The 23,987-nt window shown below is 41.3% G+C and overlaps 2 protein-coding genes and 1 pseudogene across 2 annotated transcripts; 1 reads left to right on the top strand and 2 right to left on the bottom strand.

Annotated features, from left to right (window-relative positions):
- Positions 1,704–5,610, bottom strand: LOC110434977 (2-Cys peroxiredoxin BAS1, chloroplastic). Its single transcript, XM_021460138.1, has 8 exons — positions 5,294–5,610; positions 5,109–5,183; positions 4,882–4,963; positions 4,713–4,792; positions 3,002–3,127; positions 2,772–2,885; positions 1,992–2,110; positions 1,704–1,956 (listed from the first exon to the last, which is right to left on the bottom strand). The coding sequence occupies exons 1-7, from the start codon at positions 5,480–5,482 to the stop codon at positions 1,994–1,996; spliced, it is 783 nt and encodes a 260-aa protein (XP_021315813.1). The 5' UTR covers positions 5,483–5,610; the 3' UTR covers positions 1,704–1,956; positions 1,992–1,993.
- LOC8061021 lies at positions 8,366–10,155 on the bottom strand (annotated as a pseudogene).
- On the top strand, positions 17,892–22,540 carry LOC8061020 (transcription factor E2FA). Its single transcript, XM_002453899.2, has 14 exons — positions 17,892–18,322; positions 19,437–19,599; positions 19,711–19,767; positions 19,874–19,959; positions 20,047–20,135; positions 20,244–20,295; positions 20,429–20,481; positions 20,580–20,630; positions 20,709–20,757; positions 20,887–20,952; positions 21,043–21,119; positions 21,195–21,399; positions 21,674–21,737; positions 21,832–22,540. The coding sequence occupies exons 1-14, from the start codon at positions 18,092–18,094 to the stop codon at positions 21,954–21,956; spliced, it is 1,368 nt and encodes a 455-aa protein (XP_002453944.2). The 5' UTR covers positions 17,892–18,091; the 3' UTR covers positions 21,957–22,540.

Raw genomic sequence — 23,987 nt, 5'->3', positions numbered from 1 at the left:
AGGAAAATCACCTCCCACGACTTTACAAACCGTACATTTTACCTCACCCTGGGCATTCGGTACTTCGGTTCGGTTCAGTTCGGTACTTCGGTTCTTATGGAAATTCGGTTTCTCAGAAAATAGGTACTGTTCCTTCCAAAAATCGGTACCGAATTCGGTACTAATTCGGTTCGGTTCCGGTATTTACCGAAAAAAAATACCGAACTGATCGCATGAACATATAATAACAAGTTCAAAAGCTAATTTTGACATAATTTGGAAATAATTCTTAAAGAATAATACTGTTAAATACATACATATACAAGTCCACAAAATTATATGAGTATAGTACCACATATATAAAATATAATAGACTAAAATAATGTTATTAATAATATAACTACACTCAAACTCAGCATATTTCGGTAAATTTGGTTCTCCGAGGTAAGTACCGAATTTATTGAAAATTAGGAACCGAACAAGGTACCGAAAAATTCAGTTTCGGTATTTCTGGTTCGGTTCTTGGTATTTTCTGTTCGGTTCTCGGTATTTTGTGCCCAGGGTGAATTTTACCTCCCTGGAGCGGTTTCGAATGCGGTTTTACTATAGTGAACGGTGGTTTTGCTACGGTTTGGTTGAATCTTTAAAAAATTATAGTAAATAACAGAAAAATTATAAATAGAAAATCCAATTTTATTGGACTCTACATCAGTAGATCTATAGAATGAACATATAATATTATATATTTTAGTACAAAGTATTTCTATAAATTTTTTGTCTTTTTCTTTTTTATTTATTTCAGCTAAATATTTAAAAAAATTATAGTAAATTACAGAAAAATTATAAAATAGAAAATCTATTTTTTTTAAATTCCACATGAACATATCTACACAGTAAATATATAATATAGTATGCTTTAATACATTTTTTTGTTGTAATTTTAGATCTATACTTTTTTATAATTAATTAAAATAATTCATAGCTGCAGTTTCTATAATTATTTTGTCAGACTAAAGCATACCCATATTATATGTCCTGTCAGACTAAAGCATACCCATATTATATGTCCATGGTGTATATATACTTATGTAAAGTCCAGCAAAATTAGATTTTCTATTTTATAATTTTTCTATGACTTACTATAATTTTTTCAAAGATTTAGCCAAATAAATAAAAAATGATAAATATAAAACCTTTATAGCAAAAACTTTGTACTAAAGCACACCATATTATATGTTTACTGAATAGATCTACTTATGTGGAGTCCAAAAAATTAGATTTTCTATTTTATAATTTTTCTATAATTTACTATAATTTTTCAAAAAATCATCTAAAATAACTAAAAAAGAGAGACAATACCATCATCACTATAGCAAAACCATTCACTATAGCAAAATCGTCTTCGAAACCGCTCCAGAAAAGTAAAATACACAGTTTTAACTTTTAAAAAGTTAAAGAGGGTGGTTTTCGAACTTTGGAGGAAAAGTAGACTTTTTCCAATAAGTTATTGCAGATCCTGGATGAATGCAGCCCAAGTCCTGGATGAATGCAGCCCAGATCGACAATGATAATAAGCCTTACGGGCCTGAAAAACAGCAAGGGAGCTTCAGTTATGGGCCCCTGGTAGCTGGGCCTCGCGTTTTTGCATACCAGCTTTGGCCAGGGACTGAGCTCACGTTGTAATTGCCCACACAAATTAGAAAAGGCCTTGTAGTATCAGCATCGACGCGAAGCTTACCAGACAATGCTACAAACAGAAGCCCAGCAAACTACACCAGAAGCGTGAACTCTCAATCACGTGCCAAATGAACCTTATTCGTCAGGTGAAAAATTAAACGAAGTGGCAAAGAACAGCACTCAATCGGGATGCACAACAGCACAAGGGCTAGCACACTCGGTTCAAGGCACAAAGGCATGTCAAAACGCGAGCTCCGCAAAACTCCACAAGGACCTACCGCTGGGGCACTTAACAGGCACCATGATAGAGTAGCAAAGCTTCTCAATGACGGGGAGTCTAGATGGCCGCGAAGTACTCTTTGCTTCCCTTGGGGTCGGGCTTCATCGACTTCTCCCCTGGCTTCCAGCCGGCCGGGCACACCTCGTCTGGGTTCTCCTGGACGTACTGCAATGCCTGGTGAAACATTGAAATGAGATGTCAACTTCAATATTCTCCTGATTGTTATCGGTGGACTGTATAAAATGGCAAAAGCAGCTATGTAACTGGGTAGGGCGTAAACCAGCTCAGCAAAATGCCCAAATGATGTACCACAATTGTAATCATGGGATTATGCTTATTTTTCATTGTGAAACTACATAACGTCATCCCATATCAAGAGCCTCACTTGTTTCCATATATGCTTGCTATGATGCATCTTGCCCTATGAAAAGTGGTATGTGTAGTACTTTGACAGTTATATTTAGTATAGTACTATAGTAAAATGGCCTTGTACACTAATGCCAAAGTAGGTCACATAAATAATGTACATATTTTCAGTCATTCTTCTGTAATTTTAAAGCATTTGGATTAGAGTATGATTTAAAGGTTAGAAACAGTTTATTTTGTCCCTGCAAATGGAGAACTATATTGCACTGTCAAGTGTTGACAAACAATTCATCATGTAAAATGCACACCAGTGTTGAATCTTGTTCAAGTTGTGTATCACAAACACCATGAACACAAAAGGCATATTCATTTTACTTTAGGTTTTAAGTAACAGCACAGAAAACTTCTTATTTCTGAAGTCCAGAGCAACTGCCTATCAGAAATGTAGCACGACCAACATAGAACATACCTGAAGGGTCCTCATGGTCTCATCCACACTACGACCAATGGCAAGGTTGTTAATGGTAGAGTGCTGAATCACTCCCTCCTTGTCAATGATGAACAGTCCTCTCAGAGCAATACCCTGCCCAAAGAACATTCAGATATAGAGAGCAACAAACAGAAACATAATACGGAAAACAAAAGGACTCCACAGGGTTAGAATCTGGAGAAGAATATCCAGTGGTTGAAAAAAAAAACCTGGCTAGGGATCAGAACACCAAAGGCCTTTGAAATTGATTTGGTGACATCAGAAATAAGTGGGTATTTAAGATCGCCAAGCCCACCAGACTTCCTGTCTGTCTGCACCCATGCAAGGTGGGAGAACTGCATCCAAACAAACACTAAAGCAATTAACAACAGTTATGATTATGATGAAATCACAGTAACCAAAACCCAAGATCTATTTATGTCAAGATTTCTACTTTTGACCACATACATTCAATGATATAAAAAGGTATTCCCTCTGTCCCAAATTATAGGTCGTTTTGGTTTTTTTAGGTAAATAGCTTTTGCTATGCACCTAGATATAGGCTATGTCTAGATATTAGAAAAGCCAAGACAACCTATAATTTGGAACAGAGGGAGTAATAACAAATACAAGCATAGCTGTATAAAGACTTCAAATATACAAGTCATTAGGGCATTTTTAATAGTACTCCTCTGTTTAACCTTTGACTCTTTTATTTATTTGACTATTTGTCTCTTCTATAAACATTTGACTTTAGAACTGATTTAGTTTTCACTTTACTTATCTAAGTAATTAAATAATATTGTTGGTCAAAATTATAGTAAAAACTCAATGGGGCATATTTAAAAAATAAAAATGGAGGGACTATGCAGTTCTCCAAAGATTTGTAATTGTAAAGTACTTTAGCGAACAGAAATGATCAATTTAATAAGATTATGAAGCTAAGAAGAGATTTTCTTTGGACCAACAAAGGTTAAATTTAAGGCCTCAAGTGCAATGTGAGTTCTTAGTCCCAATAGAAAATCTGGAAATAAATATTGGATAGTGACGTGTCACTAAGAGGTGAAAGCAGGTATATCGTTTTCCGTATTATCATAACATTTCCGTTTCTATCAAAACATGAAAGTTGACATTTTGTGATTTTATCACAACCATTTTCTTCATTACTTATTTTGATAAAAAGGGGAAAATCCGGCACCAACCGCTTTCAGATTCTGTATTATAGTACCATTCCGACTGTTCTCATCCCTACTGTCATTGCTGTTATGTTCATGTAGATGGTTTTTTCTATTAATAGTTACATTGATAATGCGCAGCACGTATCTTTCACCATGAGAAAAAAAAGCAGAATGTGTGGTCATACTACTTTGCCAAATATTGAAACCGGCAAGTGTAAAGGAAACACTACCTTACTGTTATAAAAAAATAACTCAATCCACGGTGGCTAGACAGTCCCAGGGTATTCCGGCTTAAGAAGATCTTCTCACACAGATCGAGAAAACCCCTGAACCCCTGCCCCACCCTTACACAGCGACTACCTTACTGTTATAGAATATTGTGTATTTGTATAACTACTTTTCTCTAACTCCACATAAACATAATTTCCACAATTAATTTTAGAAATAATGTGACTGCTCAAGAGCCATACATACAAGTACAGCAGTTGTGCTCCAAAGATAACCTAGAAGTAGCACATGAATTTCTCATTATATGAGCAGTTCAACCATAATATTTCTATTTCAGTTATGAGCTAGCACATATCAAAGCTGAAATGTACTTCAACAGCTAACTACGAATATGACAAATGAGAGAACAATCCCCGTACGAACAGTGGAGGCATCAGATGTCAACTACACTCACTTATCCTTAAGAACAATTGACAGACTGATTCATACTGACAGATGCTATCATATCATGGAATACCAGGGCATTATAACATACCACACTGTCAATGGAGACGCCAAGAACCTCAGTGTTCAACTTCTCGAATTCCTCGTATCTATCACTGAAGGCAGTAATCTCTACAAGTACCGGGCGTTAGTTTATCAGAATCTCGTAGACCCACTCCAAACGTGTCTTGTTGATACTAATGCTAATGTTTTATCCTCACCGGTCGGGCAGACGAAGGTGAAATCCAAGGGGTAGAAGAACAGAATGACGTACTTCTTCCCAATGTAATCAGAGAGCTTCACCTGCAAAAGCACAAAGAGCAATGTCATCGCCAGCCACATAAAAGGGTCTTAGGAGCAATTTGAGAGGACGAAACATTTCAGAGTTCTGCTGCCACAGCATACATAAACCACGCGAGATTGCGCGGAGAGAGAGAGGTGCACATACGTTGATGAACTCCTGGTCGAACACAGCCTCGGCCTCGAAGTCTGGAGCCTTGTTCCCGACCAGCGGCAAGTCATCCTACAGAGCAGAGCAGAGGCACAAGGGCGAGAGCCGTGAGTGCAAAGAAGAAGGGGGTGAGAAGCAAACCCGTAGTACGGTAAGGCGAGGCAAGACGCGAGAGAACTTACGACGCCGCCGGCGCGGGCGACGAGTCTGGTGGCCCGCGCGGATCTGGAGGCGGCGAGGCGGAGCGGCCTGGCGGCGGTGGCGACCGCGGAGCGGGCGACGGAGACGGACTGCGGGGCAGCGGCGAGGGGCCTAGAGGCCGGGGTGGGGGCGGAAGAGACGGTGGTGGCGGCGGCGAAGGAGCAGGCCATGGCCGCCCGGAGTGGATGAGGGTGGATTGGGGGTTTGGGGTTGGGGATTTGGTGTGATGGGTTTCCTTTCCGGGGGTGTTGGGGATGGCTATGGCTGAGTGAGCGAGGAGGTTTTAAATAGGGACGTGTCTGCGCCACACGAGCTCCTCGCTTCTGGCCTGCCTGTGCGGCTGTGCCTGTGTCTGTGCTGCTCGAGCCGCACATGTCGTGAATCACGAGGTGGCCAACGGTTAGGATGCTGCTAGGGTTATGGCCTGGTTCAGTTCCAAGCTAAAAAAACTTTTCACCCATCATATGATCATATTCAATCTTTAGACACGTACATAGACGATTAAATATAGAATAAAAATAAAAACTAATTATACATTTTGCCTATAAATCATGAGACGGATATTTTAAATCTAATTAGTTCATGATTGAACACTAATTGCTAAATAAAACGAAAATACTACAGTAACCAAATTGAAAAACTTTTTGAAACTAAATAAGGCATTAGTTTTTTATGTGCATCTACATATGTTAGAGTGTAACTAAGAGGGTGTTTAGTTCAAAAAATACAAAATGCCAAAATTTTCAGAGTCAAGTTTAGTTCTATCCAAAATGCAGAATTTAGTGTCCTCATGAGAGCCTCGTGAAGCTCTTTTGGGTTTTTTTGTCTCTTGAGGCTAAAATCCAAAACAGAGAATAACCACCTTTTTGCCAAAAAAAACTTTGCATGGTGTTTAGTTTCATTTTGTAAAATGATGAACCAAAATCCCATTTTTTGGAATATGAGAGGAACTAAACACCCCCTAAACTAAATTTTCACTCCAACATATATGGATTTAAATTGGATACACATACACATGCATCCAGGTTGTATTCGATTTGGCATCAGTCCACATGTGTTCGGTTGGATTGGGGCATTATTTAATTCAAGTTTCACTCCAACACATAACGGCAAAACAAATATATTCATCTCAGTGTAATTAAATTCAGTTATATTCCAATTTACTTCCAACACATTTGAATTGAAGTGGATACATATGCATCCAACACAAGGCCTTACCACAACTAAGGAAATCCACACTAACAGTGTGGCTAAAAAAATAGAAGCCACACTTGCCATGACAAAAGGGAATCTTGTGACACCTTTTTATTACTAGTTGAATGTCCATGACCTTCTACGGGTATAGGTAGGATCTCATGACAAATACCCACATGAATATTAACCATAGAAGAAAAAGGACATGTTACGAATAATAACCATCACCTTACAAATTAAACATAAATTCACATATAGTTATTGAAAATATGTTATAATATAATAAATATATTCAATCAGTAACATGTCCATAAGATCATCGTGCACTACTTGTCTCCTATTGTTCCTAGACTTCTTCTATTACCTAAATACAGATGGATACGACAAATGTTAGTAACAAATAACACAAATGAAAGAAAATATAACACTTACATAAAACAAAAAGATAATACCTTCTCATAGAGTAAGGACCTTCTTGTAGACAATATTTTTTGTGTATATACCATTTTTTGTCTTTTTTATTATACTTGTTATCACTAAGTGGGATGGCAAGGATCCTAATGTTCGATCCGGTAGTGGCTATAGTAGTGCAACATACAACTAACCATCAGAGAACACTAGTTCAGGCAAAACACCAGCATGGGAGATAGTCTGCTCATGTGCCTTGTTAACCATCAAGGCAAAATTGAACTAGAATGGGAACATCTATCCGAGGGGCATAATGGAATAAATGGTAGGAAGATTCGCTTTCCAGTACGGTCTTCGACCATAATTTCTGCATCGACAGTATTTTGTTGGAACCCTTGAACCACTTGCCTCGTTCCATTACAAAGTCCACCCATAGGGTCAATGATCTTAGAACTATGATTGGGCACCTAATCTTGAGCTTTAACATATGTGAAAGGGAGACTGTTAGGGTTAAAGTGTTGAGGAACTCAGATAGTTAGTAGTTTTGTGGATCATCCACCGCACTGTCAAAGTTATGGTACACCATCTCATCCTCTTGAAAATGGCTTATCATCTTCATGTAAATCATATCAAGATAGTCATTCCACGGAGATAATATTGCTCGTGAGGTGATGTAGCTCTTGTTTGACATATTGGCATTGAGGGCAAGGAATATGTAGTAATTTAATGTATCAAGATCAGTATCTTCCTCAGTTTGTGGTATGTATATATCATCAGGAAGGTAGATTTTACCATCACCATTATCCTCCTCAGAGCCTCCCACGATGCGTAGCAAGTATACTGCAAACCATGGGTTGCTCTTTACCCTCATATTGCGCACCAGTTTGAGATGTCGCATGGAATTCCAAAGGTACGACATCCATAGTGAGGCGCCAACTATTTGAGCTCTTGATCCTCTTCGAACAACTAGAAGAACCTGAAACGATCTTGATTTTCAACGAAGGGGAAATCCATAGATACAAACTCTTCTTTGCACAGAAGGATTAAAATAGATTCACCTGTCACCCTAATGGTCATAAAGACATCCAATAAAAGAATACTCCTCGATCGTTCAACATTAGATTTTCCATGGATAGGAACTCTTCTTTGCACATAAGGATTAAAATAGATTCACCTATCACCCTAATGGTCATAAATACGTCCAATAAAAGAATACTCCTCGATGGTTCAACATTAAAAATTCCTAGATACAATTTCAAGAAAAAAATCCCAGATACTATCAAAATTGCCAAGGATCTACTTAATAAATGATACCCAAGACGTGCCAATTTTCAAATATTGGACACATTACTAATAGCTATAGAAAAAACATAAAAAAAAGCTCAGCAACATCAGTAGGACCATGATAATTTAGGATGCATGAGCATATCAAAAGTTCAAGACGTCCTCAATCAAGTGAAATCAACTGGCATGATCACTGTATGCCTCAAGTCAAAGTTCTGAAGAGTAGCCAAGGAAAACTTGGAACAAGAGTTATCTTGAGTAGTAGATTAAAAATCTTGAAATGGTTCCAAGCAGTCAGTTATTTATACTCATGGCCGCTTATAAAGGCTTACAATCTTAAAATGGTATACTTGTTATTTTGACATGAGCATGATTTAAGTATTGAACTATCAAAACTTAAAATGGCACTGCCCATGAAACCAAAGTTGAGCATCCTTAAACATAAATAAATAGTACTTTAAGGATACAAAGTTATTCATTAGATAAATTCCTCTAACAAACCTCAAGCCCTTCATCTTGCTCCAAAGCAAGGCCTGGATCACTATACATGTTTTTCATTAGCAATGTGCTTGACTTATCAGGGTAAAAATGAACCCTACCGCAGCGCACTCCAAAGCAACAAGCCCCTGTCATGAGGTGAAATGGACAATGGACCTTATCCTATAGAAATAAAAGAAACAGGAAAAGCCAGAATGGCAAGTAGAGAATAAGTTGTATTTTCTTTCTGTTGTAACAGAAGAAATATACAGGACATTCCTGTCCTAAATTCCTAATAGAAAGAGAAGAATGGAGCATGCCTGTTTTGTTCCAAAATTTGGAGTCTCTTGAGCAACTTTGTCAAGTACTTCTTGAGCAGACAAAGAAGGTTCTCTCCTCTGAGCAGCAAATGCATCAGACTATGGTGGGCGCGGATTTGATGTAGGTCTACCTTCCTGCAAGACATTTAGAGTAACCTTTATCAGCAGTACGACAAAAAATTAACCATAAGCAGCCATAAGTAACAGAACCAATAGAAATTTATAACGAATAGAATTGCGACCTCTTAAACTGCCAGTTTTTCCTTGGACCCCTTTGGTACTTTAACTATTTTCTTCTTCGCAATGATCTCATTTCCTTTCCATATAATTTCTGCTAGACCATCTTCAACATATTCCCATTCACTATCTTCTTTTGATTGGTTTCCTTGATCATCTTTATGCTGCAAGAGGTAAGTTAAATTTGTAATCAGATCACTATATTAGAATGCTTATACAACTTACTTTTTAAGACATGAACTAGTGAATTCAAGACATGTGAAAATGTAAGCATGTATTACCATGTTGATGGAAAAAGGATTCAACAGATGGATTAAGTTACCAAAAACATATATATACATCCAAATGCAGAATAGGAGTCTGCCAGATTATAAAATACATAGGTGGTTGATACTTGCCTCTGACGATGACTATAGAAACTGACATCCTACTTTCTAACCATCACTAGCCCAGCAAGTTCATTCTAGCAGCAGAAAGGGAATGTGTAGATTATACAATGGCTAAATATGATATTTTAGTAAAAGGAGCATGAAAATAGTGGGGAGAGATAACCTCCTTTCGAGTGGAAGCCTTCGCAGCCCTAGCCTCCTCTTCGGCCGTAGCAGCCGCACCCTTCTCCGCGGCGCGGGCAACGGTGGTCTCGAGCCACCGGCGCCCAGCGTCCTCGAAGGCGTGGCACGCACGCTCGGACTCCACAGCCGCCTCGGCCTCTTGGATCTCAAGGAGGCGGCGCTCCTCCTCCGGGTCGGCTGCGGGCGCCTCCGTCTTGGCCGCCGTGCGCATGCCATGACCTCTCTCTGCGCCCTATGGCGGCGCTCCTTCTTTCGTTCCCTCCATCGGCTAAGGCCAACGACATGGCGAGCGAGCTCCTCGATTCGCTGTTGTCGGTGGAATAGGTGCCCATCGCCCTCCTCCGCCTCCATACGGCCCAACGAAACTCAATGGTTACGGTAAGGAGGAATATGCGGCCCATGGCCCAACTAAAGGGCTAGCAGACCTATAATTTCTTTTTACTTCCAGTAGTATTTACTCCCGCCAGGTAGTGTAGGCACGCTCCCACGAGTATGTACTCCCGCCATACTATACGCACGTACGTGAGGGTAGAGGCAATCCTGCGCGGACCTAGCTAACAGTCGGTGGCCATGCTAAGAGGCTGGTGACTCCCATCTAATTGGATTTTGTGCACAAACAAACTCGTTAAAATATCTGCTCAATCGATAGCCCCCATCTGTATATGCGTGTGTTGAGTTGACGTATATATACCGGCGTGGTTGCTTCTTCGCCCGTCCTCATTATTTTAGGAGTATGAGTATATACGTACTGCTACGTATGGTAGAGAGTATGTGTACGTACGCATTTTATTTGAGAAAACGTATGATTACATACTTGTTTTTTACAAGGAGTAAGAATGGAAACATACATATTTAATGGATCACGACTTAAGTATATGGACATACCAATAGAAAATTTATTAGGAAGGATGTCCACATACCAATAGTATACATGCATACATGTACAAGTGTCTATATACGTACTAGTAAGTATAGGAGTAGAAAACTCATCATAATGCATATAGAGAGAGGAAAGTGGAGGAAGGTTGTTTGCTGGATTAAAAAGTCATGATTGAAAATATTGTTCGTTGATTTATTATAAAAAAAATAATATTAACGAATAGAAAAAGTACGCCTTATAATTTCCACAATCTGTCTGTGCCGCCGCCGCCGCTCCTCCGTGGTCTCCTGCCTTGAAGCCGGATCTACCCGAGGTAGGCTTGCGCTGTTATCAAAAAGAAAAAAAAAAGAGGTAGGCTTGCGTGGTCCTCCTAATCCTGCTCCCCCTGTCCTCTGATTCTCTGATTCATCTGAGTTTCCTCAAAAATCTGATCTTTTTTCCCCCATTTTGATTTTGAATCGAGATGCAGGGGCATCTTGCAGTGGGAGAAGATGATGAACCACCTGCTGCGGCGGCGGTTCGTGAACATGGTGTCGGAGAACTGCAAAAGCGCCACATGCTTGCTGCACCGCCTCAACGTGTCTGATCATCTCTTCTACCCGTCGACGGCGGAAGCAGAAGCGGCCAAGCCAACAGCAGCAGCGATATCGCGCCTGGAGTCTCTGCCTGACCAGACCTCAGCTTCCAACTGGAACCGTGACTATTTAACTTGCACCAGCTTTTCGCGCTGGTGAACCCCCAACTTGGATTTCGAGGGATGCAACCCCGTCACCATCTCCGTACCCCGCCCCGACGCTCCTCCCGAAGAAGAGGACATGTACGTCCTGAGCTCCAATAGCTCCTACCCCAGCTTCCGAGTCCTCACATTCGGCGGCCGCCGCACCTACAAATCGCCATTGCGACGCCGCTCGTACAAAGAGAAGCCATGGCAGTGGGACTCGCTCTCACCCCCGCCGTTTCCCCGGGACTTCCGCATCAGCTGCCACGCGGTGCTCGATGATGGCGTCACGATCTGCGTGACGGCGACCTGCTACAACTACGGCGACGACGTCGAAGAAAAATCCACCCTCACCTGTCTCTTCGACACGGCGAAACGGGAATGGCGGCCAGCCAACGGCCACCGCTAGGATCTGCCCTTCTCGCTCGGGTGGAGCCGAGTACATCCCCGACCTTAAGCTCTGGCTGGGCCTCTCCTGCGAGGAGCACCAGCTTTGTGCGTACGACCTACTCACGCTGCTGCAGCTGCTGGCGAACCTCAAACACTGAAGCATCTCGGGGAAGTCGTCGAGATGCCAAAGGGTTGGGAGTCAATAAAGGCCAGCCTCCTTAATCTTGGCGACGGCAGGTTTTGCATTGCCCAGATCATCGAAGACGACTGGAGCGGCGACGACCCTCTTTTGGTTGGCACCGGCGGCGGAGTCACAATGTTAGCGCTGCTCACTGGTGTGGAGATGGTTCGCGGAGGAGGAGGATTCAAGATGGTCACGCATAAATCCTTGAGTTATATCTTCGGCTATGACAGTATCCGGTGGGTGCTATAAATCGAATCAAATTACAGTTTAAGTACTTTTGAATGCTGAGCTAGTTAGCTAGTTCTAGTACCAGTATTAGAAGAGATGCATCGTCATCTGTTATCTTGTGTTTTAAAAATTAAAAGGAGAACCGAACTGATCCGTGAGAGAGGCTACTCACTGATTTAAATAAAGTTTGTTGGTTACTCATTGTTGTTGCTTCTTTTAAAATGGAATTTCACGCCTTACAATGTATTTTCTGCCCCTGTTCTACTCTGCTTTTCTTCGGAAGGACCTGTGCTGCTGTCAGTGAATGTCATTCGTACCAAGATGCATCGAACTGTTGTTTTCATTTTGATATTGATGATTAGCAGTCTGTACTGTCTAGGCACATGAAAGAATGAATAATCAATCAAGTATTTGCTAGTCATTATTACTTGATGGGTTTAGAGTCGAAGACCTGCTGATATAATTCGTACCAAGATGCATCGAACTGTTGTTTTCATTTTAATATTGATGATTAGCAGTCTGTACTGTCTAGGCACATGAAAGAATGAATAATCAAGTATTTGCTGGTCACTAGTATTTGATGGGTTTAGAGTCGAAGACCTGCTGATATATACATGGGATTTTTTCCACCCTGAATTTGGAAACCCAGACTAAATTTTGTACGTAATTTGGAAACCCAGACTAAATTTTTTACGTCTTCCCCATTCGATCTGCTAGTATTTCCAGACCCTATCTACTTCTCTTTCAAGTGTTTAGTAATTTTAAAAACTAATGAAACTGAGCTAATAATAGAAAATGGATAAAGCCCATTGCTAAATTTACGAAGTTGGTCTTCTCAAAATAAGAGTTAGGCCTTGTTTAGATCCAAAAAGTTTTTGGATTTTGATACTGTAGCACTTTCGTTTTTATTTGACAAACATTATCTAATTATGGAGTAGCTAAGTTTAAAAGATTTGTCTCGCGATTTAGAGGCAAACCGTGCAATTAATTTTTGTTTTCATCTATATTTAATGCTCCATGCATGTGCCGTAAGATTCGATGTGATGGAAAATCTTGAAAAGTTTTTAGTTTTTGGTTTGAACTAAACAAGGCCTAAGGTAGAAACATAATATATTCAATGATGAGCATGAGAAGTAAATCTTCATTTGAGCTTTCTTCACTTTAGGAGCTTGGTCTTCAATGGTGAGCATGGGGAGTAAAGCTTCGGTAAGGATAGGAGTTAGATCATCCTTAATAACTGAAAAAACTCCATCTAAATCAAGTCTATCCATCACAAAACTAAATTTAGAATAGCACCACATAGATATATATAACTCAAACAAGAGTAGCGGGTAGAAAACGAACTAGTGCCACCTCCTAGTTCTTTTCATCGTCATATCATGGTCTAACTTCTTGTATGCCTCATGTTCAAGCAAGGACCAAAACAGTGAAGCAAATAGGAAAAGGCAAGAAATGAGACCTGCGGAGCGGATTGTCGCCTACTCGCCTCTATCGCGGCTCACAACGGACACGGACGCCAAAGCCACCGTGCTCCACTGGCAAGCCCTACCGCCTAGCCTCCAAAAGGATGTCGGAGCCACCATAGCACACCGGGGATCATTCGCCGCCGCTAGTCAAATGGGCACAAATTTGTTTCCACTTGAAGGGAAATATCCACTATAGGTCAATGTGTATGGCATCCATACCGAGATTGAAATGTTTATAACATCTTCAAAGACATGTTAATACAAATAGGCATCTAGTGCAATAGTAAAGTCAGTGCATCACTACCTGCATGTCCAGGTTTGATTCCTAGGCGTTGAGGGTTCTTTTTTAATTTATTAGATCCCGACAGCATAAGAGGTCCCACAGGAACATGTGACAGGTGAGCCGTTGGGTCCCATAGTTAGTATGGTCCCACATATATACATGTGACACGCAAGCATTCAGATACCACAGGTCAGATGTAGATGGAGGACAGTCCCACATGTACACGTGAAGGGTCCCATAGGTTGATGCTGAAGGGGTCCCGTAGGCCTTCGGGTCCCACAGGTCGAATGGAGATGGAGGACGGTCCAACATGTACACGTGAAGGGTCCCATAGGTCGGTCGAGATGGAGAACAGTCTCACATGTACATAAGGGTCCCACAGGTCGGAAAGGGTCCTGCAGATACACGGAGGCTTTTATAATGACATGCAAGCATCATTGATGAGTAACTGCAGAGTCCCACAGGTACATGTCAGATGGAGAAGGGTCTCATCGCATGAAGAAAGGACCGAGAGAAGACTTCTATGACGAATTGTAAGCGCCATGGATGATTAACTACAGGTCTCACAGGTACACGTCGGGCAGAGATGCGTCCAAAGGAGAAAGGGCCAAGCAGAGACTTCTATGATGAATCGCAAGCGTCACGGTTGAGTAATATGATAAATTAGTTGGGTACGGATGAGTAACTATAAGTCCCACAGGCACACGGCGGACGAAGAAGGGTCCCGTCGCAAGGAGGAAGGACAGAGCAGAGGCTTCTGTGACAAACTGCAAGCATCACAGATGTGTAATATGACGAATTGGATGAGTAACTGCAGGACCCACGGGTATACAACAGATGGAGAAAGTACCGTGTGGACGTCTATGACAAAGCCGTTCGTTATAGATGGAATAGTGTTTGTCATAGATGTGTGATTAGTTTTGTGACGAAGCCGTATTTGTCCTAGATTTAAGAAAGCCGTCACAAATGAGTCGTGCCAGTGATATGTGATTGATATTCTATGACGGTTTTTATGACGACGCCCGTTTTTGTCATAGATAGGAGGGTTGCAGGATCATCACAGTGTTTCTATGAGGAAACGGAAATTTTTAACATAGAAAGTGGTCTTCGGTGATAGTATGGGGTTTGTCACTTGGAAATTCATCATAGAAGTGGAAATTTCTACTAATACATGTCACTTACCGGGGGGCCTACTCATCAATCATCTACATCAGCATGAGAGTCCACTCAACGCGCCTAGTGGCAAAACCGCTGCCACATCGGCAAAACCGCCTAGCAAATACCATCCTAGAGGGTAAAGTGATTGGTTTTGCAAACTTTAATCAATACCTAGTTTTATACTTGAGGGGGTTAAGTAGACATCTCTCTAAACCTCACGGGTGATGTATATTTTTTTCCATTTTCTCTCCTTTGCACATATTTTTTGCCACGGGGCGTCCGCACGCAGTCGCGACTCGCTCTTACCCTCACGTAGCCGGCTTGAGATACAGAGGCGTCAGTGCACCTGTAGTGCCTTAGCTCCGAGATATGGCGGCGTCCGCGCGCTTGCAGTGCCTTTTGTGGCTATGCTTGTCTAATGGCGTGATTGGCTCCCTGGCCTCCCACACCTCCCATGCGGCCAGGAGTGTGCCTTGGCAGGCTATGTGCCCCCAATGACCACCCCTCCGGTGGCTGCGCACCTTGGCGTGGGGGTGCTCGGTGTCCTGGCGGCCGCACCCCTAGTGGGTGCGCGCCCCTGGCGTCCTGGCGATAGCGCCGGCAGCCATGCCGGGCCTCACACCGTCGGCAACTTCCTTGCCCCAGGTTCCTTGCCCTGCGACTCCAGCAAGCTCCTGGCTCCGCCTCGGCTAGCCACGGCTTGGCCTCACGACTTCGACGAGCCGCGCGCCCCCGGTAGGCTGCGCCCCAGCCCCGATGAACTAACTGTGCCCTGGTGGTGCGTCGCGCAGGCCTCCCGCGTGGTCCTTCCATGAGACAGAGAAGGGCGCACAGTCTTTTACTTCCATAGAACCCATCTGTGTGGGATAAAACTGTGATAAATGTTTTTTTAGCTTCATCCAAACTCACTCCATTGTGAAAAGAGGAACAAAACATAAAGCTATTTTAGAAAAAAGGTATTTGACAAAAAAAAGCTCACAACAGTTTCAGTTTATGAAATTGTTGTGAGCTGTGCCAAATATATTCTTATTATAGAAATGTTTGTGAAGATTCGGATCTAGATTCTCTTCGAAAACTTTTTGGGTGAATAATCACAGTCACTTTACAAAAATGTTTCGATGGTAGCCTAGATTGGGATTCTTGAAACATATAAATGAATACGCTTCAAAAGATTTTAAACTTCTTGTGGATGAAGAATAATTTCAATATAACCCATTTCAATCTGTTGCACTACAAAAGAATAAAAAAATTATAATTATTAGTACACAGTAGCAAAAGTACAAAACATGCGAAACTAGCCTTCCGGCATTTCGGTTTGCAAAGAAGCAAACACGAACCGTTTCATGCCTGAAATGTTTCTCATATTCATGCCTGAAATGTTTCTCACTTTCTACCGTTTCTTGCTGGAATAGGAACCGATCTAGTCTTTGCTTTTACGAGAATCTTGAACCCTGCCTCTGCCAAACACCTATAGTTGGACATCTAGACACACAACAACTGCTTTTTAGTTATTTGCACAAAAAAAGAACAATAACTAACTTTTAGTTGCTAAGTGACTATTGTTTGAACTGAGAACTAATTCTATCTCCAAACACGTCAAGATAGTTGACGAGACATCTAAAAACGATACCGATCTCAACCACGTCACTGTATTCTCTTCTTCTTCTTCTTCTTTTTTTTTTCTTCTTCTTCTTGAAACAAAGTACACAGGGGCGAATCTAGCCTATACTATTAGGTTCACCTGACCCCGATGACTTTGAAAAAATTAATGGAGAATTATTATTCATTATAGTTAAACAATGGTGCCGACCCCACTATATAAATGTGATGACCCCGATGAACTTCATAGCTGGATTCGCCGTACAAGCAGTATTGTTCTTTGCGTACTGCCATCCCCTCCATATGTTTCGTCAGCAAGCTGATTATATTTTTAGATAAAGAATAGTTAATATCTGGCTTTCTATATAATGTAGAATCAGGCTATTATTAAAAAGTTGCAGCACCCAAACCGACTGACGAAGCTAAAAATAATATGGCCAAACACGAAGCTCAAATAATGTGATGCAAGCTGATGATTTAGATAATCATATAATCAATTCTCTCCTCCGCCTTGCTTATCCATACCGTGTGGGAGCCGCGAACTACCGCCAGCTGGTTTTGGCAGCGCTGGTTGGCATACATTATGCAAGAGACAGAACCCACGGAGTAGTTGACTGGCTTTGTTTCATATTTCCAGGAGCGTGGAATAATTGCGACACTCCTTGCATCATCATTCATCAATACATCAACTGCTTTCTAACCTTGCGCTGCGGAAAAAATTAATAGCGTGAAACAATTGCCAGAGAAATCCTGCACAGAAAATATTTTTCTTGAAATCTTAATGGAGTACCTTTTGAAGTAAATCATAGAAAAAATACTAAATAATTTATATTCTTATTTTTTTCGCTGGACTTACTTTTTTTTTTGAGGAAATTTCGCTGGACTTACATGAGTTCGAATGGAAGTTAACCCGAAGTGCCAGGTAATAAAAAGAAATAATAAAAGAAAAACGAAAAGAAAGCGCGAGGCAGCCCAAGAACGAAAGCGCGTGTGTGGCCCATTAGAAATCCGGCCCAGCATGACGGCGGTTCCCCCCCATGGTCCATGTCCATATGCAGCCCGCTCCCAAACGCTGCTTCTACTTAATTTCCCTCCTCCCCCGTTCCCTCGTTTTCTGCTTGCTTCTCTCTCTTCCCTCCCTCCTCCCTCTGTTGTGTTCCCCTTTTCCCCCCTCCCTCCGTCCCTCCTCTCCTCGCTAACCCCACCCACCGCCCGCCTCCAGCCTCTCAGGTCCCCGCCGCCCGCCCCGCCGGAACCCTAGCTCCGGCGAGTGCCCCGGCCACCCCCGCCGTCGATCGGCTCCCGGCCCCCCCGGCCCCCTCCGGACGATCGCGAGAGATCCGGGGTCGCCGCCGTCCGGGGAGGGAGGAGACCAGAAGCCATGTCGGGGCTTGGCAGCGGCAGGCCGCAGGCTGCTCAGAAGATCCTGCAGTCGCTGCGCCCGCCGCTGTCCTTCGCCTCGCCGTCGCGGCCGCCCTTCGCCGCGCCAGACGAGTACCACCGCTTCCCCACGCCGGCTGCGGCCACGGGCCCCGGCGCCACCTCAGGCGGCGTCGGCGTGGGGGGTGATCCTCCTGATACTATCGAGGAGGGGCTGGTCCTACGGACGCCGGTGAGATGATGCTGGATTTGTTTTCCCTTCTCGGGGTCAGCTTACAGTGTTTGGAGACCCATGCTTCAAGTCGTATTGTTGGTTGGTCTAATTTTCTGTCTTCTGTTTGTTGTTTATATATATGGATTTGGGTTTAGTTTAACTACACCGGGCCGGTCATAAGTAGGAACGCGTGAAGTTCTGACCAATTTCATTGCTCCCTGGAAGTCTCCCCGAAGCTCAAATGCTGGTGTCAGATAGGCGGGAACTGTAATTGTTATGCAACCAGGATCCTTATCAGAAAACAATTTATCTCACATAGTTGTCCCTGCAGCGAGATTCAGGAATGGAGGGAAAGTTCTATGTCAGAAACACAAACGATTTATATAATGTAGATGTAGATGTAGCCCACAAAGAGATCTGGTTTAGAGGGAACTCTGGTCAACACATGCTACTACATATTTCTCTTAATCATTGCCATAATAACTTACTTGCTGCGTGGCTGTGGTAGGATTTGGCTTGCTGTAGGACTTGATTGTACCACCATTTAGGTGTGCTCCTGCGCTATAAACTTCCTATCTATGGCATTGACAAATGAAAGGGAACTTGGATGGTTTCTTTTATTGTAGTTGTTAAATACCTCATACCTTTTTTTCCTGCCAGCACGTGTCTATGCAAGCATAGGTCATCTTATATACACTGGATACAACTCGGTGGCATTACTGTTATTTAAGATGTTGAAACCTGCAAGCTTGTAACGTATTTGTGCAAATCATGCATGTTTATTTTGTTGGATAGTTCGCACGGAACTGCTGTGCCACTTATTTTAGGTTAAAACTGCAGATATGCTTAGTTTAAACTATAACGTAAATATTTTAAAAAGAAACAAAATAATCTGGCTTTGGGTTATGACTGCATTTATACACTTTAGGTTCAAAGTTGACTACATTCACTAATGATGGCCGTATAGTGTTAGTGCTTTGTATGTTTTCTAGATCACATCCGCAAATTCTTCCATCAGAATTTCGCACATTCTTAATATTTTAATTGTCATTGATGCTAATTGATTACATCTTTGGATGATGTTTACAATTCTTAATGACAGCTGTGTAACAAGTCTGTTTCTCTTCTACAGCTAAAAAGGAAAGCCAGATCTGTAGAAAATGATACTGCTGAGTCAAGCGATTGTATCATTACCAGTCCAATGCTCACTCCGGTCTCTGGTAAAACTGTTAAAGCTTCTAAGGCAAAGGCTAAAAACAGTAAAGCTGGGCCTCAGACACCTACGTCAAATGTTGGTGAGTGCAAATGCCAGTGAATGATATGACATGGTCATTTGTTTCGAACTCTTTTTTTACATATGTTTTCATACAAGAAAAGGGTAAATATGAAAATCTTTCTATGCACAGGTTCACCACTCAATCCACCAACTCCTGTTGGCACGTGCCGCTACGACAGTTCACTAGGTGATCATAACAGTCTATGTCTTTATATTTTCTGAAATTGGTTATATTGCTCTTGCCTTAGTAATGCTTGTTGTTACTTATATTCATCCTTCTGATCCTTGTTCAGGACTTTTGACAAAAAAATTCATTAACTTACTCAAGCAAGCTCCAGATGGCATTCTAGATTTAAACAATGCTGCAGAAACACTAGAGGTTATAGATTGTTTTCATTTTTAGCTGTCATCTCTTTTCACCCACTTGGTAGTTGGTACACACTCACAGACTTTTCCTACAATTCAGGTTCAAAAGCGACGCATATATGACATTACCAATGTGCTTGAAGGCATTGGACTAATAGAGAAGACACTTAAGAATAGAATCCGTTGGAAGTAAGCATAGCTTTCTTCCTTTGACTCTTTTTCTGTATTACGTTGCAACCTTATCTCACTAACTCTTGTAATTCCTATTTGTGATGCTAATCTCGCTTGACACTATAGGGCCCTGGATGATTCAAGTGTTCACTTAGACAACGGTATTTCTGCTTTGCAGGTATTTGCTTTTGAACTTTTTTTTTTATTGAAATTGACATACCAGTCCTAAGTGCAACTAATTGACTTCTTTCCTCCCGTTCAAGAGGTATAATAATAACTACACCTAAGCTCATTTTTTCAACACATTGTAGGCAGAAGTTGAAAATCTTAGTCTGCAGGAGCAAGCACTAGATGAGCGTATGAGGTTAATAGCTATTGCACATTTCTCTGCAGAACTTACTCTGCTATGTCACAGTTCTTAACAAAAGCATTATGTAATCAAGTGCTTTGTTTCCCATTTAGTGACATGCGTGAAAAATTAAGGGAGTTAACCGAAGATGAAAATAATAAAAGGTAACTATATTTCTTTTGCATCAGTTTGTTTGTATGTCACTATTTAATACTACATCCATTTTTTTATTTGTGTATTAGGTGGATCTATGTGACTGAAGACGATATCAAGGGATTACCCAGCTTTCAGGTCTGGTTTAGTTTAATGGTTTTCCAATGCCATATTAAATGGATTATCCGTTGCTTTAGGCCAAATTAATTCTTTTGAAGTCAATATGTATAGTAGATTGGTAGCTAACATTTATGGTTGCTTGTGCAGAATTACACACTAATAGCAATTAAAGCACCTCATGGTACTACACTTGAAGTACCAGATCCAGATGAGGTAGGAAGCATTAAAATAAATGAGCTTTGCATACACAAATAAATGGCTGGTCTAGTTTATGGTACTTGTGTGTTTCTGCTGCATGCACAGGCGGGTGATTATCTCCAAAGGAGATATAGAATTGTATTAAGAAGTACAATGGGACCAATAGATGTTTACTTAGTTAGGTAAGGTTTATTTCTCCTGTGAAGTTAATTGTTTGGACAGAATCTTAGCTAATCAGAATTTTGTTATAATGATAGTCAATTTGATGAGAACATTGAGGAATTGGGTGATGTTATGCCCAGACATCAACCTACTGAAGATTTCAATACAACATATGCTGCACAAAGTAGCACGCCAATCGATGTGGCACATGATGTACAGCAGAGCCAGAAGATTCCCCAGGATCCTAGTACTTTACATGACTTTGGAGGGATGACAAGGCTTACTGCTTCAGACGTCCAAGTAAGTCAGATCATTGTGAAGTGGAATTTTAGCTTTTCCCACCTTTGGCATGATTATAAAGCTTACTGTTAATAATACGCCTCATAAGAAATTATATTCAGAATGCAGTGTTGATATAAAAAACGATAGAACAATTTGCATGTACATATGAATCTTTCATATGCTTTTCCGAGTTTTACTTCCTAGAACCTGAATGCAAATCTTACAGTGCTAGGTTATAAAGTAGGTGGTTGTGCTATCTTGGGTGACTTACCATTCTACACAAATTTTGCAGACTTCTGATTACTGGCTCCTAACAGAGGGGGATGTTAGCATGACTGATATTTGGAGAACAGAACGTATCCTTGATAATCATTCATTAAGCTAGTTTAAAATCATCTGTTCTGTTACGCAGTTGTTGTTACAGCTTGAAGTTCTTAGCATGGAAAATAGAAGAAGTGCAGTGGGACCAGATGGATTTCTTGTCTGAAGATGTTGTCACCCCTCGAGCCCATAATCAGCAGCCGGTCACAGCTGACGGGCCACATATGGAGGTTCCAAGCATGGATAAACCATAAGGTCATAATGTTCTCAACAATACTGACATCTGAACACCTGGAGCGGTGAGTTTTGAATGAGATGGATTCCCGTGTGACAGCAAATGCTCATTGCAACAGAAGAGCTGGACGATTTCATCCGAGTATGTCACCTGGAGTTTAGTCCGGGCAGCAGTTCACAACTTCAGATTGGTGCACACACGGCACCGCTGTTGTGAAGACTGGCGTGGTCAACTGACTAAGCTAACAGTCTACTGCCTGATTCGTAAAGCGCAGCACTTTAGCTTAAGAGACAGAGGCGCCGTCTTCTTTGTGTGACTTCGGTATTATGCTCATTCACCTCGGCTCCATTCGCTAATATTATCATACTAGATCAGTGGACCTCCACTGGAAAATGCGGCAAATTGTATAAAGCATCAGGGTAAAACGGTGCACAATGCATGGGGCATTGGCGTTACAAAACTCCCATTGGGTAAGCTATCGATGTAAGGCAGATAATTCTTTGTACAATTGTTTGATACCCTAGAACAAAGCATAGCTGTTCGCTTGTAAACAAATGTTTCTATGCATGCATCAAAGAGGAGACTTAGATTCTTTGGCGTTCATTATTCCATTTGATCCATTCATACCCTGTGAAACGTGACAACCTTTTAAAACGAAGGAAATCTTGCTGTACATTGCGTTACAGCCTAATTACAGAATCCTATACATTGCTACTAAAGTACTAATAGTCTTGTCAAGTGCTACCGAGCAGCCGAGGTCTCCCTTCACCTTCCGACGACTTTTTGGGCATGGGAGCGACCTCTACGTCGTCCGAGTCAAAGTCGCTAGGAAACTGCAAGACGCGTCTTGTCTCGCGGAGCCAACTATTCTTCCTAAAAATTTTGCAAAATTTTTCAGATTTCCCGTCACATCGGATCTTTAGTCATATACATGGATTATTAAATATAGATAAAAATAAAAACTAATTGCACAGTTTGGTCGGAATTGAAAGACGAATCTTTTAAGCCTAGTTAGTCTATAATTAGACAATATTTGTCAAATACAAACAAAAGTGCTACTATTCCTATTTTGCAAAAAATTTTGGAAGTAAACAAGGCCAGTTCACCCCGAAATCTAAAAAGTTTTCAAGATTTCCTGTCACATCGAATCTTGCGGCACATGCATGAAGCATTAAATATAGACGAAAACAAAAACTAATTACACAGTTTGTCTGTAAATCACGAGACGAATCTTTTGATCCTTGTTAGTTCATGATTGGACAATATTTGTCAAATAAAACCGAAAGTGCTACAGTAGCGAAATCCAATTTTTTTCAGAACTAAACAAGGCCCTGCTGCTGCGGCGGAGGTTTCTTCGCGCTTCATAATTCACGCTTCATAATGCATCGTCTTCTTGTCGTCGGTGGCATACCGGCATCAACTGAGGAATTGTTTAGTTGTGAAAAGTTTTTTGGATTTTGATACTGTAATACTTTTGTTTGTATTTGATAATTTTTATCTAACTATAGATTAACTACACTCAAAATATTCGTCTCGTAAATTATAAACAAACTGTGCAATTAATTTTTGTTTTTATCTATATTTAGTGCTCTACGTATGTACCATAAAATTTAATGTGACGAAGAATTTTGAAAAGTTTTTGAATTTTGAGTGAACTAAACAAGGCCTGAGATAGTTGAGCCTGCTGCATTACATCTGCAAGACGAGAAGCATGGTTGATTAACCAACAAACTGAAATAAATGAAATAGAAAAAATGCATCTTCCCAATTTATTGTGAAACAGTAGTTAAATCATGAGATGGAACAGATTTACTGGATTGTATGATTCTGACAAGATAACATCGGCACACCGGAGTCTTCCACGCGGAGGGTTGAGGAGCATCTCCAACAGTTTGCTAAAATTTATTTGCCATATTTTGAGTTTTGGCAACTTGGTAAAAGATTTGGCAAGTGAAAAAAATGACTATCTCCAATAGTTTGCCATTTAGACTTGCCAAATTAAAAAAAAGAAGGCCCACACTCCAACTACCGACGCTCATCTATCTGTGGC

The sequence above is a fragment of the Sorghum bicolor genome, chromosome 4 (genome assembly GCF_000003195.3).
Source record: "Sorghum bicolor cultivar BTx623 chromosome 4, Sorghum_bicolor_NCBIv3, whole genome shotgun sequence".
Lineage (NCBI taxonomy): Eukaryota > Viridiplantae > Streptophyta > Magnoliopsida > Poales > Poaceae > Sorghum > Sorghum bicolor.
Note: the sequence above shows the minus strand (reverse complement) of the source record. Positions and strands in the feature narration are given on the sequence as shown.